The sequence below is a fragment of the Anomaloglossus baeobatrachus genome, chromosome 1 (assembly GCF_048569485.1).
Source record: "Anomaloglossus baeobatrachus isolate aAnoBae1 chromosome 1, aAnoBae1.hap1, whole genome shotgun sequence".
Taxonomy (NCBI): Eukaryota; Metazoa; Chordata; class Amphibia; order Anura; family Aromobatidae; genus Anomaloglossus; species Anomaloglossus baeobatrachus.
The window spans coordinates 149970452-149991149 of record NC_134353.1 but is presented as its reverse complement, the minus strand read 5'-3'; the positions used below and the strand labels follow the sequence as shown (position 1 = coordinate 149991149).

At 46.4% G+C, this 20698-nt stretch overlaps 1 protein-coding gene across 3 annotated transcripts in view; it reads left to right on the top strand.

The window, feature by feature from the left end:
- FAM149A (family with sequence similarity 149 member A) overlaps nt 1–20698 on the top strand; it is a 239636-nt gene that overhangs the window by 150019 nt on the left and 68919 nt on the right. For all 3 annotated transcript variants that reach the window (XM_075334536.1, XM_075334528.1, XM_075334543.1), the window contains exons 4-7: nt 2065–2207; nt 8123–8257; nt 17301–17480; nt 18018–18205. In XM_075334536.1, the coding sequence (XP_075190651.1) occupies nt 2065–2207; nt 8123–8257; nt 17301–17480; nt 18018–18205 (646 nt within the window). The remainder of the gene's footprint in view (nt 1–2064; nt 2208–8122; nt 8258–17300; nt 17481–18017; nt 18206–20698) is intronic.

The following is a 20698-nucleotide window of genomic DNA, read 5'->3' as shown; positions in this document are numbered from 1 at the left end:
CATACTCAAAAAAGCCCCAAAAATCATAGTAGGGCTTATTTTTGGTATAGATCTTATTTTCGGGGAAACAGGGTACCAACCGCATTTGGGTGACATTGTCACCCTGCAGGCTAGCCCTTTCTGAGTATGCACCTTAGGATATTGTTTGCATAAATATTTTCAAAAGTTGTCAAGTTCAGTCATGAAATCAGCCTTTTACGAGTATTAATGATTTTGACCTTGTGAATACAAATGACAATGACATTTTTAGTTGCCTTTTATTTCTATGATATCACTGAGTTTTCCTTTTACTGCTACATATAATTGATGCATAACAGTTTCATTACTTTGAAACATTATTGATTTTGCAGATATAGAGATGCAGACAATTTTTTTACACCTTTGTCCTGATATTTATTTAGAAGAAACTTTGGAACAATTCAAATACGGTAACTAAAACCTGTCTACACAGTATTGCAAATTCTAAACCGTTACAGAAACTGCACTACAAAACTTGGTCCTCATTCAGTGACAACTCTTGCTCATGTCTTGTACTCCAGCATTGGATCATCTCTTCTATTGTCCAGCAGTAATCTGCCAGCATTAGTGGATGCCATTTTCCTTGATATCTTTTCTCCATAGCCGCAATATCTTGGGTAAATCTCTCACCTTGTTTGTCGCTCATTGCTCTGTAGTTTGATAGAAAAAAGTCTAGATGTGAATATAAGAAATTAATCTTTAAGGGCATGTTACAGCCAAGATCCTTATATTTTGATGAGATTTTCCACCAACTCACCTCATAGTTATCTGCTCTTGAGTTCCCCAAAAATTATTTACCACTAATGTAAATAGCGCCAATGCAACCTTTTCCTTGCCGTGCAACAAACATAGAAACTCCTGATCTTAAAGAAGCTTACGACTCTGAGGTCCATTCCATCCTTCTTCTTTTATCTTTCCTTCACTCAACCGTGGAAATTTTTCAATGAGAAACTCAGTTTTGTTTTATTTCAACCAAGAGTAAGAATGTGCTCAGCATTTGAAACGCTTCTGGTTATGGTTTTAGGATTCTTTTTTCATGTTTGTGTTGACCCTCCAATATGTACGGATTATCGTCTTTTGTGTACATGTTTTAATAATCCTGAATACTTTTTCGGATTTTTTATTTTATTCAACTGGAAGCTGGATGGTTTTCCTTCATCTCTTGTTTAAAACATGACATACCAAAAAGAGACAAAAAAACGCAGTGTCAAAAACGCGATAAAAACATGCAAAAAAAAATGCAGTAACCTAATTTACATAATAGGTGCAGAAATGCTGCAAAATTCTACAATATCGAAGAATCATATACTACACCAAAGCCAAGAAAATATAATATGGTATGGTATAAAGAAAATTCACCTTAATATAATATAACTACACTCACAAAGATGAATAATCACAAAAATATTCAATATAAAATTATTACATTTTGACTGATACATAATTAAAAAGATAATACTTAAAATAATGGGGACAACACATAAGAAAGTTCAGAAAAAACATATCTGGAACAAGGTATCATATTACTGGTAAGAGAAGGCATATAATGGTGTAATCAGGACTCTGATATAGCATGTAATAATATAAAGTAAAGTGCAAAAGGACATAAATCAGCTATTTAAACATACTATATAATAAAAACAACTACAGAAGAAGTTAGCACACGGACTCTGACGTATGTTTCGCTCAGGGCTTTCTCAAGGATGGAGAAGAATAAACAATGAATATATTGATTAAAATTGAGAGTTAACAACATTAATACATTGATGTACAAACTCTGCCTGATAAAATAATTTACTCCATGTTTTGTGAAGTAGAATAACAAAGCGAGACATTTCTCTACCACAAGTGTCTGGTGGTTATGTTGTCATTCACAAGTGTCTGGTGGTTATGTTGTCATTCACACGTGTCTGGTGGTTATGTTGTCATTCACATGTGTCTGGTGGTTATGTTGTCATTCACATGTGTCTGGTGGTTATGTTGTCATTCACACATGTCTGGTGGTTATGTCTATAATCATTTTCCCATTCTAACTACATCTTGCAGGAGTTTGATAAAGTCAACACGCAGCGAGTGCACCAGTTATTCTGGGATGTGGACGAGATGCTTTTTGAAGGCAACGTTACTTCTCAAAACAAGAATTTACAAGCAGAGTGCAAAGACTGGACCAAGAGATCTCTTCATCTTAGGTAACATGATGAAGTAATAGTGTTGTACCAGTGTAATCAGCTAAATGTTTCTTAGGCTATATTCTCGAGTCCAGAAGACATCCATTAAAATATACTGTATCAAGCAGCAATCTGTTGGCTAAAACAGTTATGTATACACAGGTTTTTTTGTCCATTTTTAAAAATCTGATTTCAACTGGATCTGTTTTAAACATTGGAGTCTATAGCCTTCTTTACACGTTGCAATTTCGCATACGATATTGTATGCGATTTGCAACGCCCCCATCGTATGTGTGGCACGTTCAATTTGTTGAACATGCCGCACAAACGATTAACCCCCGTCACACGTACTTACCTTCCATATGACCTCGATGTGGGCGGCGAACGTCCACTTCCTGGAGTGGGAGGGACGTTCGGCGTCACATCGACGTTACGCGGCAGCCGGCCAATAGAAGCGGGGGCGCATTGTGGGCCGGGAGCCGCAGGACGCAGGTAAGATCTGTTCATCGTTCCCGGGGTGTCACACACTGCGATGTGTGCTACCCCGGGTATGATGAACAATCTGACGTGCAATTCTAGAGAAAGGTACGATGTGTATGCGATGAACGTTTTACCGTTCAATCGCAATCGCACGTACCTGTCAGACACTGCAATGTACCTTACAATGCCGGATGTGCGTCACTTACGACGTGACCCCACCGACACATTGTAAGATACATTGCAGCGTGTAAAGCAGGCTTATGGAAAACGGATTTGTTAAACCTTTCACCTCCGAGCCTGTGTTCCTGACGAGGCCAAATTTTACAATTCTGACCTGTGTCATTTTGAGGTAATAACTCTGGAACGCTTCAACAGATCCTGGTGATTCTGAGAATGATTTTTCATGTCATGTTTTATTTCATGATTGTGGAATATTTAGGACAATATTTTTTGCTTTTACTTGTGAAAACATAGGAAATGTAGCAAAAAAATTGAAAATTTTGCAATTTTCATACTTTGAATTTTTATGCCTTTAAACCAGATAGTCATCTCACGTAGATAAGACGCACTTTTTCCCCCCAAATGTTGGGGGAAAGTGGGGAGTGCGTCTTATGGTCTGAATATAGGGCTGCAGGGAATGAGGGTGCTGCGGTGGAGCGGGTCATTCGGGGCAAGAGCAGGCTGTAGCAGCGCCTGCCGTGACCACGTGGACCCGCTCATTTAATATGCACGCCCATCCTCCCGCCCATCATCTCTCAGCGCTGAAGCCGGCACTGGCAGGTGGGCGGGATGATGGGTGAGGGATAAACAGCCGGCCCGCATGATCACTCCTGGCAACTACAGCCTGGAGTGATCATGTGCGGCTGTATTCACTGCCCCCCGCACATCATCATCAGCGCGGGGTGCAGTGAATCAGTACACATTACTCACCGTTCCCCTGCAGCACCGCGATCTCCTCCTGTCTGTGCCAGTCAGCTGACTTGCGTGGAGACTAGCGGCGCGCACAGCGATGACGTCATCGCTGTGCGCACGTGTCCACACGCAGCCGTCAGCACAGACCGGAGGATATCGCGATGCTGCATCCTGCAGGGGAACGGGGACGGCTCCACTCAGCGGCGCTGCCGCTGACATAGACGGTAAGAGGAGCGGTGCTGCAGGGAGTGAGGTGAGGTGAGTATGAACGTTTATTTTTTTTTATGTGCCACAGGATGCCATACACCAGCATGATGGGGGTATATGAGCAGGATAGGGGCATATTATGAGCAGCATGGGGAGTATATGAGCAGGATGGGGGTATATGAGCAGGATGGGGAGTATATGAGCAGCATGGGGAGTATATGAGCAGCATGGGGAGTATATGAGCAGGTTGGGGAGTATATGAGCAGGCTGGGGAGTGGAGTATATGAGCAGCATGGGGAGTATATGAGCAGCATGGGGAGTATATAAGCAGGATGGGGAGTATATGAGCAGGATGGGGAGTATATGAGCACCATGGGGAGTGTAAGAGCAGCATGGGGAGTATATGAGCAGCATGGGGAGTATATGAGCAGGCTGGGGAGTATATGAGCAGGCTGGGGAGTATATAAGCAGGCTGGGAAGTATATGAGCAGGCTGGGGGGTATATGAGCAGGCTGGGGAGTATATGAGTAGGCTGGGGAGTATATGAGCAGCATGGGGAGTATATGAGCAGGCTGGGGAGTATATGAGCAGGCTGGGGAGTATATGAGCAGGCTGGGGAGTATATGAGCAGGCTGGGGAGTATATGAGCAGGCTGGGGGGTATATGAGCAGGCTGGGGAGTATATGAGTAGGCTGGGGAGTATATGAACAGGCTGGGGAGTATATGAGCAGGCTGGGGAGTATATGAGCAGGCTGGGGAGTATATGAGCAGGCTGGGGAGTATGTGAGCAGGACATTACCTCATAACAGTGTCAGCAGCAGATCCTCGCCCCATAAGTGTGTCATGACCACATTTTTTGCTTAAAATTTTATTTTCCTATTTTCCTCCTCTAAAACCAGGGTGCGTCTTATGGTCCAGTGCGTCTTATAGTCCGAAAAATACGGTAATAAATAACATTTCCCACATGTCTACTTTACATCAGCACCATTTTTGAAACATAGTTTTATTTGTTAGGAAGTTAAAAGCTTCAAAGTTTATCAGCAACTTCTCATTTGGATTTTGGAACGCAAAGGTGGCTGGAATACATAGCGGACACCGTGTTGCGTTTGGAGAGCCCCTGATGTGCTTAAACAGTGGAAAACTCCAAGTGACGACATTTTGGAAACTAGACCTCTAAAGTAATTTATCTAGATGTTCGGTGAGCACCTTGAACCCCCAGGTGCTTCACAGAAATTTGTAACATTAAGCCATGAAAATAAAAAAAAACATTTTTACCACACAAATTTTGCTTTAACCCCAAATTTTTCATTTTCACAAGGGTAACAGGAGAAAATGGATCATACAATTTGTTGTCCAATTTCTGCAGAGTACAGTGATACCTCATGTGTTTTGGAAAATTACCATTTGGGCGAACAGCAGAGCTCATAAGGAGTGCTATTTGAATTGTGGAGCACCATATTGGCTGGAATAGATTGCAGACGCCATGTCATATTTGAAGATACCTTGGCATACCAAAACAGCAGAAACTACCCATAAGTGAATCCATTCTGGAAACTACACCTCTGAAGGAATTCATCTTGAGGTGTAGTGAGCAATTTTTTTTATCCCTCAGATGATTCATGGAATTGTATAATTGTATAATAGTGGGCCGTTAAAATAAAAAAAATGCCATTTTCCCACTAAAATATTGCTGTGGCCCTGGATGGGATAACCCCTGACAAAGCTAGAGAAATAGTGACGTGCCCACTGGGGCTTGGGGAGACTCGTTACCGGGCCACGGTTCTGCTGCTGCTAAAACTCCACCAGACCCGTTTCCATGACCCCGGTGGTGTCGTTTAAATAAAGATGTAGGGGAAAATAATGGGAGTTATTCGTGACGCCACCTGTGGTATGCGGCCAGTTTGGTGTCGCCGCTGCGAGATGGGGAACCTCTGGGTTTGATGGTGACGCAGCTTAGATGGTGTAGCTCTCCACAAGTAGAGCTGGGCCCCAGGGTGAATGGGGGTGGTAGTAGTAGTCTGTAACAGCGGGCGTAGGCGAATAATGGACAGACTCAGGGATGCAGTTGTGCCGTCCTGCTCGCAGCAGCCAAGCTGCTCGGATCCGGACCTTCTGTGGGTGGCTTGAGGGTCTCCAGACCCGGGGGTCTTGCGGTCACTTCTATCAAAAAGGGGGTTTGTAATGGTGGATGTAGGACGTATATGTATGGGCTGAGCCGTATTAAGTTCGTGACGCCACCCACGGTATGTGGTGAGGTTGGACACCACCGCTGCTGTGACGGGGCACCCGGGGGAGATGTTATGCAGCAAGTTGTTAACCCCTCCGTGGGCAGGGATGGTAGCCCCGGGACCCGTTGGGGATTTTTGGTGCAGGGAGATGGGCGACCGCAGGGTGCTGGTGTACTCACTATTGAAGGAAACACACGAGTCTCTGGTAAACCAAGGTGATGGTGGTCGGTGCCCGCAGCCAGCTGCGTTCTGGTCGCCTCACCCGGCTGGTGATCTCTATCTTTCTCCTGCACCTTTGTGAAATGGTGGACTGCCTGTGCTTGCAACTTCAGGAGTCCGCTCCCAGCTGGATGTGGCCTAAGGAGCCCTTGCCCGCAGAAAACGGCCCGTGGGATCTCTGAGCCCTGGCGGTGGCCTTCTATCCCCCTCGGTGGGCTATTGTCTTCTTTCGGGACTTTGGGTGGGACAGAACCTCTAGTCCTGGCCTCAATCGGTGAATTAACCAGTTCCAGTAGCTTCTGGACTTGGCTTCAGAGTCCGAGTACCCCCCCTGTGTGCTCCGGTTTCCGAGTCGGTTCCCCGGGTCGGTACCGGCGGGCCACTACCCTGTCCCGGTCCACGTCGGTTCCACCAAGCCGTCTTCCGGGCTCCTGCAGATGGAGACCGCCGTCTGCCTCCCAGCCAATGGCACCAGGACTCCTACTCTGGCGCCGTTCAATTTGGGGTATTCGCCTCTGCTGGAGCTGCACACAGCTCCAGCCCACACTCCTCTCCAACTTGAACTCTAAACACTGTCTGACTGAACTGAACACTTTCCCGCCCCGGGCTGTCTAGACTCCTTGGTGGGCGTCTTCCAACTGCTTTGTTCCGCCCCCTGGTGTGTCCATCCAGCCCTGAGGGGGGTGACTAGGGTTTTGAGGTTGGCTGATGTCACCTGTGAGGGAAAGGTGTAGTGCAGGGGCCTATTTGTGACTACCTAGCCCGGCCAGGGCGACACACAGTTAATAGATGTTTACTCACTTTAGACGGTTACACACAGGCCATGGACCACCTTTGGAGTGCCGGGATTCACCGTGATGGGCCCCAACCGATCCCGGGTAATTCGGAGGTCGAGTCCGGTGCACCTTTCTTAAGTGATCTCTTTCCCTGGCCGATTAAGCTCTGGCTTCGCGCTCCTGCCTTGCGCCCTCGCTCACTGAACCCTGTTCCAGTGCCCGTGAACCCTGTTGGGCGGCGTGAAGCTCTGTCCCTTTGGTCCTTTTGGGTCACCTTCCAGCAAATTCATGTGCGGTGGTAGCTTTGGTGCTTAAAGTCACCTCAGCAACTAGTTTTACTAGGGAGCCTGTGGGTTTAATCTCCTCTAGCCTGGGGATCAGTCATCGAATTGTGACCGTGTTCCTCCACTCGTTGATTACGTGTAGAACGAGGCCACAAGGTAGTGTAGTAATGGTCTCTGGGACCCTTCTATCTATGCCCGGGCCGAGCGGTACCAGCTCCAGACCACGGGTCTTAGTTCCTCCACTGCTCCTCTCCTGACTTAATTTAACTTCCTCCACACGACACCTCTGTTCTCACTCAGCTGACTCCACCTCCTGGTCTGGTTCGGGTATAATCACGGCCTAACCAGGTTTGGTGATGTGTTGCTAAGTGAGTGTGCTGTACTTCTGCATGAACCGGCATGGACCTCCTCCTTACCCAGGATGGGATACCACACCTCTGGCTGTACCTCTGTGCGACTGAAACCTCAGGGGCGCCACAGTAGCGACACGCGTAGGGTAGTAGGTAATACGGAATGCTGGGTAATCTTTCATTGTTTATGGCAGTCAGTGCAATGTTGGCAACCATTTGTTGATGGCTATTTAAATTATCACCTGTTATCCAGTGTTAGGATGATTTATACATATTTGCATTTTTCTTAACTATTTATTTTCTCCTCTGTATCGTGTGCTTGCCAGATACAATTGTATAGATATTAGTGCCCAGTGTCCGTATATTATTTTATTTTGGTGACATTCTGTTACCAGGCAGCTTGTCACAGAAGGGTACTAGCATTTTTGCCCATGTGTGAAGTTTATTCTAAATGCTTTATTATTTTCTTTTAAATTTTAGAATATTAGGAAAACAGCTTCTATTTCCAAAGGATGAAGGTTTCCAGCACTTTCAGTGTGGGACTTCGAGTTCTTCATCTTCAAGTTTCTCTAGCGGTTCCCAGTCAATTACTGAGAGCTCCAGCTCCTTGAGGCAGTAAGTAGATCTTAATGTTTCTGATTGTAGTGTGCTTGAGAAAAATAAATTCTGACCTTGAAGAAAAGAAGCTGGCCCCATAATTCTGCCAAGATTGACAGATTACTTGCAATGAAGCATCCAGTACTTATAAGTTATAGGAACACAATGATTTTTAATGTATCTGTGATATATAGCCAATGACTACAAAAAATAATCTGCTATATGGTACATTGTCAAAAACATCTGAACATATATAAGTGGGGAACATAAATAATGGCCTGAAAAGTGGACCACGATTAACCCCACATAAGGACTATAATATACAAATATCTGGTAGAGACCCAACTAGTATATAGACCTATAGTTAAGAGAGTCACCTACCTACCTCAGTGAAAATTAATATATAGTTTTATTAATGAATCAATCATAAAAACACCAATAACATATATAGTGAAAACACAAGTGCTGGTGAGGATAAAAAAAAGAGGAGGACACAAAAACGATGACAATAAAGTAATAGGGAGGTGAGTATAAAGTGCCTATTGAGTTTAGCAGCCACAGTGTTTACATATAACAGGGGGTGTCTGGTTCACAAAGAAAGTGCTCATGTGCATTAGCAGCAAGGTTGAAAGCAGCACAAAGTATAGGGCTACCAGTAACCGCCCCTCATAAAATGCAAATGAATAGTAAACAACCAATAAAGCTGCTCAAAGTAGAGAGACATTTACCCATGATACCTCCTAGTCAGCGAGGTGATGCGCCTCCAGGACCCCAACGCGCGTTTTAAGTGGGTTTCTTCGGGGGGGGGGGTCAGCGACATGCAACAGCAGAAAGAAGAGGACCTGGTGGCGGAAAGCGAACAGCAGGGCGACCGGCGAGGTAATGAGGTTAATATTTTTTTCACCTTATATACAAATTCAAGTTACAAACTAACCTACAGATCTAGATTGTAACTCGGGGGTTTCCTGTACTGTTATTCTGATTCTCCCTAGCAATATCCTGTTACTTTCCTACTCCTGGTCTTAGTTTTAATGCTGAGGTAGATGGAAAAATACTGCCAAAGTCAGTGATTGGCTGCAGTGGTCACATAAATAGACAGCATGTGACTGCTGAAGGGGAAAAACAGAGACCAGCTTAGAGAGGCTGCACAGTGGTGATAGAAATTCATCAGGTTAGGCTGCTTTCACACCTCCGGTTTCTGAAATGCGGCACACTCCGGCACTTTGCAGGAAAATCACAACCTTTTTTTTTTTGCTGCCAGTTGCGATTTTCCTGCATAGACTTTAATTAGTGCCGCATTGTGCCGCATGGCCTTGCGTTCCGTCCGGTTTTTGCCGCATGCGGCAGATTTAGCCGATGCGGCGGCCGGATGGAACGTTGCCTGGCACGTTTTTTCGTGCGGCAAAAAAAACCGCATCGCGCCGCATTCGGCCGATGCGGCGCATTTTTCAATGCATGCCTATGGCGGCCGGATGCGGCGCAATGCGGCAATAACCGCATCCGGCCGCCGCATGCGGTTTTTGCCACTGCGCATGCTCAGTAGCATGCCGCAAGCGGCAAAAACCGGACGGGCCGCAAGTGAAAAACTTATGCAAAGGATGCGGTGTTTTCACCGCATCCGTTGCATAGCTTGCACAGCCGGATTGAGCCGCACAGCTCAAGCCGGATGTGTGAAAGCAGCCTTAGTAAGGGGACTCTTTTGCCATTTACTGCTTGGTTCTGTAAGAAAAAGAGTACACCTATTAATATGCCGATTGCAGCACCAGAGTAATAGGAATTTGTGGATTTTCAAGACAATGGACACTTTTATGGTAAAATAAAAATACAAGTAGTAATCATCATGGGGCTAAAAACTTTTCAACAATCCTCTGCACTTCATATCCAGACCCTTAAAAAATGAAGTTATTTTTTACCTTTCTTGCATTGACCTTAAACTTCTGGTAGTTAGAAAACTTCTGTATACTTTAACCATAGAACGCGCAAGCAATTCAATCTACCATAGAAAACAAATGACCTAGCAGGCCTGCGAGGCCCCAGGTATGCGTTCTAGGGTTAATATTTTGAAAGATTGAAATTAGTGGCTAGATCCTTGAGATTCCTATAGATTCAGGGGCTGAAGAAATATTTTGCTGAAGAAATCATAGTCCGAGGAGAAAATGCTTCTTGTAAACTGTTTACTATGATCTTAGGGTTCAATTCTCCCAACAAACATATTACAAAGTGTATTCCAGATGGTACTGTACCCCTCTAAAGTTGTGCAAGTTTTCTGCTGAAAACTCACCACTATGTTGGAGAGGTTGCGGGAAAAATGGATCCTTTATCCACATTTTCTGGGGATGTCCTTTACTTAAACCCTTATGGAAGAAAGTCAGAGACCTCTTAAAGCAATTGACTACAAAAGATATAAATCTTACTCCAGAATTGGTTATTCTTTCCATAGGGTTAGAAGAATATGAGAAAAAGTATAGATACATTGTCTGTCACATTTTCTTAGTTATTAAGAATTTATTAGCAGCCAACTGGAGAGAAGAAAGAATCCCATCTATTTCAGAAGTTATGGACAGGGTTTCAGCTCATAATTTATGAGTATAATATTGCGTTAAAAGAAAAAAACTATCAAAGATATAAAATAAGATGGTCTCTTTGGTCCCAGAAATACATGCCAAACCTTGTTTTGAATTAGTTCCTTGACATTATCTAAATAATATAAATGTAATATGTTATTTTCGAATGTGTTTATATACTGTGCTAAATGAATATGAGTTTATAATCTTGCTTGACTTTGAAACTTAACGAATTACCTCAACGTCTTCCTCCTTCCCTTTCTCCTCCCCCTTTATATTCCCTAACTCCTTCCATTCCCACTTCCCCTCCAATACCCCTTCCCATCCACTTTTAGCCTACCCTTTCTTCCCTTCCTCTTCCCCTTCTTTGTTATTTCAACAATATTTCTTTATCGTTCTTTTGGGAGACCCAGACCATGGGTGTTTAGCTTCTGCCTCCGGAGGACACACAAAGTACTACACTTAAAAGTGTAGCTCCTCCCTCTGAGCTTATACACCCCCTGGTAGCCAGTCCTAGCCAGTTTATTGCTTTGTGTTCAGGAGGCATACATCCACACATGCATTCTCATCTGATTTGTTTGACTTTTGGAAAGAGTTTGAAGAAAAGCGGGTCCATGTCTGGACTCCCGGCATGTCCCTTCTCACCCCACTGTGTCGCTCCTTCACCATCCCTTCTGGGCTCTGGCTTGAAGTGGGAGCCAGCACGGTCTCCATGCCTGGCAGGAGTCCGGTCTCCATCCACAGCCCCTTGAGGATTCTGTTGGACCGGAGCACTCATCCCCAGGGACATGGCCCTGCGTCTCAGCAGCTAATTACCTGAGACGTTTATGTTGGGGGTCCCGGTTCTTTATTGTAAGGGGAGAGTATGCTGTATGTGATTGTTTTAACTTTTCCGCCGGGTTCTCTAGCTTTTGCCTGAGAACCGCGCTGATGGTGCCTGCTTGTCGGCCTCGCCGCTTAAATTTAGGCCCCGGCTTCGCCGGAGGCCTAGTTTCATTTTCCTGCCCTCGCATGTCACTCATGCAGAGGGACAGGTTCGGCTCCTCCCGGTGGCCGTTCTACACAGGGGAGGGACACTCCCCACTGCTGGGGCGTCCCTCCTTCCCTGCAGGTCTCTATAGCCCTCCAGTTCCCGCTCTTTTATAGGAACGCCCTCTTCTCAGGCAGAGTTCACTCTGCTCTGGGACATCCTGCATTCTGCATCTCTGCTGAGGTGCTGCGACTGGGGGACCGGGCTTCGGGATCTGGAGGGCACACAACACCGCGCTCAGCGGTCTGGTAAGCCACAGCCGGTCTCCGGTTGTGGACCTCTGTATATTCTCCCTGGGGTTCATTTTCTGCAAAGCCCCCACTCCAGCAGCATGTCTCACACAAGGAGCAAGGCTCCAAAGTTTTATTCTGCATGCACTGCATGTAAGCTCCTGCTGCTTGAGCCGAGCATTTATCCACATTGTGATGTCTGCTCTAACTTGGCGGTGCCACAGCCTGGAGTCTCACCCCCAGTGGTCTCTCAGGCTGCTGCTGCACCTGTGATTGAACCCCCGGCCTGGGTAGAGTCCTTTTCTAGGTCCATATCCCAGTCATTTGCTGAGTCCATGGGGCTTTTGTCCAGGACTTTGATGAATATGCATCAGCCCCCCTCACAGGGTGCCTCTAATACTCTTGACAGAGGACTCCTATCCTCTGACCTCCGTCCATCGGAGCTCACGGAGGATTCATCATCTGATCCCAGACCCCGTCCTTCTAAGAGAAGGCGCAGGGTTTCCTCCCCCTCCCCATCCCACGGCTCTGTCACAAGAGCTGACTTTCAAGATGAGGAGGATGCCCTCACTGGGGGCTCGGAGGCTATGTATCCCATCGATTCTCTGAGGGTGACTCAGATCTTAGTGATTTGATTGCTTCTATTAATTCTGTGCTGGATCTCAATCCGCCAGTGTCAAAGGAGCAACTCTCTTTGGCAGAAAAACATCAGTTTACCTCGCCTAAGAGAGTGAAGAGTGTGTTCTTTAACCACTCCAGTTTTCAGACCGCTGTGACCAAACCCAGGGCCTGCCCTGACAAACGCTTTCCAAAGCGTGGTTCTGATGACCGGTTTCCATTTCCACCTGAGGTGGTCAAGGAGTGGTCTCACTCCCCAAAGGTAGACCCTCCGGTGTCTAGGCTATCAGCCTGGACCGTTGTGTCGGTGGCTGACGGCACCTCACTTAAGGATTCCACTGACCGTCAGATTGACCTTCTGGCCAAATCTGTGTATGAAGCTGCGGGGGCCGCGTTTTCCCCGACTTTTGCAGCAGTGTGGGCTCTCAAAGCCATCTCTGCTTCTCTAGAGGAGATGCATTCCCTCACCAAGGAATCTATGCCTGAGATGGTTACCTTAACTGCTCATGCTTCAGCTTTTTCATCCTATGCCATGTCTGCCATGCTAGAGGCTGTTCACCGCACTGCGGTGGCTTCAGCTAATTCTCTTGTTATCCGCAGGATTTTGTGGCTTCGAGAGTGGAAGGCAGATGCTTCTTCCAAGAAGTTTCTTGCTGGGCTCCCTTTTGCTGGTTCACGGCTGTTTGGTGAACAGCTGGATGAAATCATTAAAGAAGCTACTGGCGGGAAGAGTACTTCCATGCCACAAACCAAGACCAGGAAACCCGCCCAGGGTAGGAATCAATCGAGGTTTCGTTCCTTTCGTTCCTCTAACTGGTCATCCTCTAAGCCTTCCGCCTCGTCCGCTAACTCAGCCAAGGATCAGAAATCCAACTGGCAACCAAAAGCGCGTCCGCAGAAGACCGCAGGAGGTTCTGCCACTAAGGCAGCTTCCTCATGACTCTCGGCCCGCTCCAGCCACGTCCTTAGTCGGTGGCAAGCTCTCCCACTTTTTGCGACACTTGGTTAAAGCAAGTCTCCGATCAGTGGGTGAGAGATATCATATCTCACGGCTACAGGATAGAATTCTCTTCCAGCCCTCCAAACAGATTTTTTCTCTCAACTCCCCCTGCTCCAAGGCCGCCGCCTTCTCGCAGGCCGTGGCGTCCTTGCAGGCAAACGGAGTGATTGTCCCAGTTCCCGCTCAGGAATGGTTCAGAGGTTTTTACTCAAATCTCTTCCTAGTTCCAAAAAAGGACGGTACCTTCCGGCCCATCCTGGATCTCAAGTTTCTCAACAAGCATGTCCGGGTGTGGCATTTTCGCATGGAGTCTCTGCGATCAGTCATTGCCTCTATGACCCAAGGGGAGTTCCTGGCGTCCATCGACATCAGAGATGCCTATCTATATGTGACAATCACAGTGTCACATCAGCGTTGGTTACGTTTTGCGATAGGAGAGGATCATTTCCAATTCGTGGCTCTCCCCTTCGGGTTAGCCACGGCCCCTCGGGTATTCACCAAGGTCATGGCGGCAGTGATTGCGGTCCTGCACCTCCAGGGGTTAGCAGTGCTTCCTTATCTGGACGACCTTCTGGTCAAGGGTACATCCAGCGCAGACTGTCAGCGGAGTGTTTCGCTCACTCTCGCCACCCTAGCCCAATTCGGGTGGATTGTCAATCTTCCCAAATCCACTCTGACTCCGACCCAGAGTCTCACATACCTAGGGATGCAGTTCGAGACTTTGCCGGCACTTGTGAAGTTGCCCTTAGACAAACAGCTGTCACTCCGGTTGGCGGTGCGCTCTCTCCTGAGGCCCCGCCGTTATACCCTCAGGCGTCTGATGCAGGTGCTGGGTCAAATGGTGGCCTCCATGGAGGCGGTTCCCTTTGCCCAGTTCCATCTGCGTCCTCTGCAGCTGGACATTCTCCGCTGTTGGGACAAGCGGCCTTCCTCTTTACAGAGGTTAGTGGCTCTGTCGCCACGGACCAGAAGCTCTCTTCAGTGGTGGCTTCGACCCCTCTCCCTGTCCCAAGGGCGCTCCTTCCAGACTCCGTCCTGGGTGATTCTCACCACGGATGCCAGCCTATCCGGCTGGGGAGCAGTACATCTCCACCACAGAGCACAGGGCACTTGGACTCTGTCCGAGTCAGCCCTTTCAATCAATGTGCTGGAAACCAGAGCTGTGCTTCTAGCTCTCCTAGCCTTTCACCACCTGTTGGCGGGCAGGCACATTCGAGTCCAGTCAGACAACGCGACAGCGGTTGCCTACATCAATCACCAAGGCGGGACACGCAGCCGCCTGGCAATGTTGGAGGTCCAACGCATTCTTCAATGGGCGGAGGACTCCAAGTCCACCATATCCGCAGTCCACATCCCTGGCGTAGAAAACTGGGAGGCAGATTATCTCAGCCGTCAATCCGTGGACGGTGGCGAGTGGTCCCTGCACCCGGCAGTGTTTCAGTCAATCTGCCGCAAGTGGGGCACTCTGGACGTGGACCTAATGGCATCCCGTCACAACAACAAGGTTCCGGTTTACGTGGCTCGCTCCCACGATCCTCAGGCCTTCGCCGTGGACGCTCTGATTCAAGACTGGTCCCAGTTTCGTCTGTCCTACATGTTTCCCCCTCTAGCTCTCTTGCCCAGAGTCCTGCGCAAGATCAGAATGGAGGGCCGTCGAGTCATCCTCATTGCACCGGACTGGCCCAGGCGAGCTTGGTATCCGGACCTGCTCCAACTGTCCGTGGAGATGCCGTGGCATCTTCCGGACCGTCCAGACCTGCTCTCGCAAGGTCCGTTTTTCCGCCCGAATTCTGCGGCACTCAAATTGACGGCGTGGCTCTTGAGTCCTGGATTTTGACGGCTTCTGGTATTCCTCCTGAAGTCATTTCCACTATGACTCGGGCCCGTAAGTCTTCCTCCGTCAAGATCTATCACAGGACTTGGAAAATTTTCCTGTCCTGGTGTCGCTCTTCCGGCCATTCTCCTTGGCCATTCTCGTTGCCGACCCTTCTGTCTTTTTTACAGTCCGGTCTGCAGCTAGGACTGTCCCTCAACTCTCTCAAGGGACAAGTCTCAGCTCTATCAGTGCTGTTCCAGCGGCGTCTCGCCCGGCTGGCTCAGGTCCGCACCTTCATGCAAGGTGCGTCTCACATCATTCCGCCTTATCGGCGGCCCTTGGATCCCTGGGACCTTAACTTGGTCCTCACGGTATTGCAGAAACCCCCTTTCGAGCCCCTTAGGGAGGTTTCTTTGTATCGTCTTTCTCAAAAGATGGCCTTTCTAGTTGCCATAACTTCTCTCAGGAGAGTCTCTGATTTGGCTGCGCTCTCCTCGGAGTCACCTTTTTTGGTTTTTCACCAAGTCAAGGTAGTTCTCCGTCCGACCCCGGACTTTCTTCCTAAGGTGGTCTCTCCCTTCCACCTTAACCAGGATATTTCCTTGCCTTCCTTCTGTCCGGCCCCTGTTCATCGCTTTGAGAAAGCACTGCATACTCTAGATCTGGTGCGTGCTCTCCGGATCTATGTGTCTCGCACCGCTGTGCTTAGGCGGTGCACCTCTCTTTTTGTGCTAACCACAGGGCGGCGCAAGGGTCTCTCTGCTTCTAAGCCGACCTTGGCCCGTTGGATTAGATCGACCATTTCGGACGCCTACCAGAGTACTCAGGTGCCTCCCCCGCCGGGGATCAAAGCACACTCGACCAGAGCTGTCGGTGCCTCTTGGGCTTTTAGGCACCAGGCTACGGCTCAACAAGTCTGTCAGGCTGCCACTTGGACTAGCCTGCATACCTTTTCGAAGCACTACCAAGTGCATGCTCATGCTTCGGCAGATGCGAGCTTGGGCAGACACATCCTTCAGGCGGCTGTCGCCCACTTGTGAAGTTAGGTTCCGCCTACTTCTTAGTTTTTTCTGTTTATTCCCACCCAGGGACAGCTTTGGAACGTCCCATGGTCTGGGTCTCCCAAAGGAACGATAAAGAAAAAGAGAATTTTGTTACTTACCGTAAATTCTTTTTCTTATAGTTCCATATTGGGAGACCCAGCTCCCTCCCTGTTGCCTGTTGGCAATTTTCTTCTTCCGTGTGTTATCACCGGCTGTTGTTGTGGACAGAGTCTCCGGTTGTTCCGGTTCTTACTCGGTTCTACTTGTGGGTGGCTATTCTCCTTCAGCTTTTGCACTAAACTGGCTAGGACTGGTTACCAGGGGGTGTATAAGCTCAGAGGGAGGAGCTACACTTTTAAGTGTAGTACTTTGTGTGTCCTCCGGAGGCAGAAGCTAAACACCCATGGTCTGGGTCTCCCAATACGGAACTATAAGAAAAAGAATTTACGGTAAGTAACAAAATTCTCTTTTTTTAAGAATGCATTTTAAATACTTCAATTACCCCCTCCCCTGTTATTGTAAACCCCTTAAAATTTAACAAAGTATACAATTCTCCCAACAAGTATGGAATCCAGATCTGGAAGCCTTACCAATCCCTCATGTATGGAATATCCAGTAGATATGCAATAGATGTATATGATAGGAATATCCCTTTAACCTATGGTTTCTTTACCTTTCCCACATAGGCCAGTAATTTACATGTACTTTATGGTAAGATATTGAGAAAGCATTCTCATTCGATATATCTGATTTATTTCAGACTCTGTGTATCTGGATCTCGACTTGTCCCTACAGTGTCGCCTTTACAAAGAACTGATGAGTCCACATCTAGTACTAGTTCCTTGGGGTCCGAGTCATCAGTATATTCCTTCCTGGAGGAAGAGATCTATGACGTGGAAGGCACTATTGAGGAGTACCTTGCCTATGACAGCAGAGAGCAGTAAGTATTACATATTACTATATTAGTCAATAACGCCATGATCATTTACTATCATTACATATAAAAGATCAGTTTAACATGAACAGTCTAACGACAGGCTAAAGGCCCCCATATATACAAGACTAATGTCAGCTGAACCTTCTGAAATCGACGGGTTAGTCGGACACGCTAATGTCTATGGAGGTGCTGGCCTATTGATCGTCGGGGCAGATGTTCGATTGGACATGTCCACTTTCAGACTGCCGATCGCTTTGTGCTCCCAGAAATAAGCCGACTGCAGAGATATCTGTCGGTGAGATCCCCGCAGAGAACACAGGAGAGCTCATCCATCCATCATCAAGAGCTTCTGTGTTTGGGAGAAACTGACAAAATGGCTGTTGGCCAAATGATCGGCCAAAGCATTGTCAAGCCAACAGCCATCTAATGTGTATGGCCAGCTTAAGGCTTCTGCACATAAGCCTAATCTTTAAATCTGAATCTATATAGGAAAATGTTGATGTGTAATGATTGTAAAATTAAGCCTTCTTCAACTACTAGTGATGATGAAGGTGTGGATCAAAAGAAAACGCAGCTTAATCAAAAGAGGACTAAGCGGGGCATTCCTCCTGTCTCCCCTAATGACTGCATGAAGGACACTGTTGCTGCCGAAGTTTTTGATGATACCTGGAGGAATATTGTGGAATCAGTTCAAGAACTCCTCATTAAAACATGGGAAGTTGCCTCAGGTACACACGAAGACTGAATTGGACTTGGATTATATTGTAAAACGTGTTTTTGTTGGGACAAGTTATAATATTTTTGTGCTTGTGTTTTCCATATTGTGAAGGTTCCACAATAGTGCAGAGCAGAGGTTCCCAACTCCAGTCCTCAAGGCACACCAACAGTGCATGTTTTCAGGATTTCCTTAGTATTGCTCAGGTGATAATTTAATCACCTGCAAAGGTGCTGAATCCAACACCCATGCAATGCTAAAGAAATCCTGAAAACATGCACTGTTGGTGTGCCTTGAGGACTGGGAGTTGGGAACCTCTGGTGTAGAGAGTAAACTTACAATTCAAGGTTCATGAGCACAAATTAAAAGTTCTTTTCTGCAGGGAACCCAAGTATCCTGTTTCTGAGGCTTTAGTGCACAGTCCACGCAGTGATAAAGCAGCTTGGTTGAGATAACGTTTAGTTGGGTTTCTGGGCCAGGCAAGGTTTTCTGCACTCAATGTGATGACAGTTTACTGAACCTTGACAGTTCAACATGATGTAATAGACAGAAGCGGGAAAAGAGCTAGTTGGCATTCGACCTCTATTCCAGAAGGCAATCAGAACGTAATCCTGACCGTGCATATGGCGCACTGTAAAGATCTGGCAAGCTGCAGTCAGATTCTCTGCAGAAAAACATGACTGGCCTGGAATCCCCTTTAATCTAAGGATAGGCATAGCCAGAGGGAATATATTAGTGTATATATATATATATATATATATATATATATATATACTGTATATATATATATACATACTGTATATATATATATATATATATATATATAAATATATATATATAAATAAATAATATATATATATATATATATATATATATATATATATATATATATATATATATATATATATATATATATATATATATATATATATATATATATATACACAGTGCCTACAAGTAGTATTCAACCCCCTGCAGATTTAGCAGGTTTACACATTCGGAATTAACTTGGCATTGTGACATTTGGACTGTAGATCAGCCTGGAATTGTGAAATGCACTGCAGCAAAAAAGAATGTTATTTTTTTTTTTTTTTTTTTAAATTGACAAATGTTTATTCAGAGGGTCATTTATTATTCAACCCCTCAAACCACCAGAATTCTGTTTGGTTCCCCTAAAGTATTAAGAAGTATTTCAGGCACAAAGAACAATGAGCGTCACATGTTTGGATTAAGTATCTCTTTTTCCAGCCTTTTCTGACTAATTAAGACCCTCCCCAAACTTGTGAACAGCACTCATACATGGTCAACATGGGAAAGACAAAGGAGCATTCCAAGGCCATCAGAGACAAGATTGTGGAGGGTCACAAGGCTGGCAAGGGGTACAAAACCCTTTCCAAGGAGTTGGGCCTAGAAGGCTTATGGAACTACTGTTAGCCTTCCACGGCCTGGACAGCCTTTGAAAGTTTTCTCCCGTGCCAAGGCCAGGCTTGTCCGAAGAGTCAAGGCTAACCCAAGGACAACAAGGAAGGAGCTCCGGGAAGATCTCATGGCAGTGGGGACATTGGTTTCAGTCAATACCATAAGTAACGTACTCCACCGCAATGGTCTCCGTTCCAGACGAGCCCGTAAGGTACCTTTACTTTCAAAGCGTCATGTCAAGGCTCGTCTACAGTTTGCTCATGATCACTTGGAGGACTCTGAGACAGACTGGTTCAAGGTTCTCTGGTCTGATGAGACCAAGATCGAGATCTTTGGTGCCAACCACACACGTGACGTTTGGAGACTGGATGGCACTGCATGCGACCCCAAGAATACCATCCCTACAGTCAAGCATGGTGGTGGCAGCATCATGCTGTGGGGCTGTTTCTCAGCCAAGGGGCCTGGCCATCTGGTCCGCATCCATGGGAAGATGGATAGCACGGCCTACCTGGAGATTTTGGCCAAGAACCTCCGCTCCTCCATCAAGGATCTTAAGATGGGTCGTCATTTCATCTTCCAGCAAGACAACGACCCAAAGCACACAGCCAAGAAAACCAAGGCCTGGTTCAAGAGGGAAAAAAATCAAGGTGTTGCAGTGGCCTAGTCAGTCTCCTGACCTTAACCCAATTGAAAACTTGTGGAAGGAGCTCAAGATTAAAGTCCACATGAGACACCCAAAGAACCTAGATAACTTGGAGAAGATCTGCATGGAGGAGTGGGCCAAGATAACTCCAGAGACCTGTGCCGGCCTGATCAGGTCTTATAAAAGACGATTATTAGCTGTAATTGCAAACAAGGGTTATTCCACAAAATATTAAACCTAGGGGTTGAATAATAATTGACCCTCACTTTTATGTTGAAAATTTATTAAAATTTAACTGAGCAACATAACTTGTTGGTTTGTAAGATTTATGCATCTGTTAATAAATCCTGCTCTTGTTTGAAGTTTGCAGGCTCTAACTTATTTGCATCTTATCAAACCTGCTAAATCTGCAGGGGGTTGAATACTACTTGTATAGTATAATTG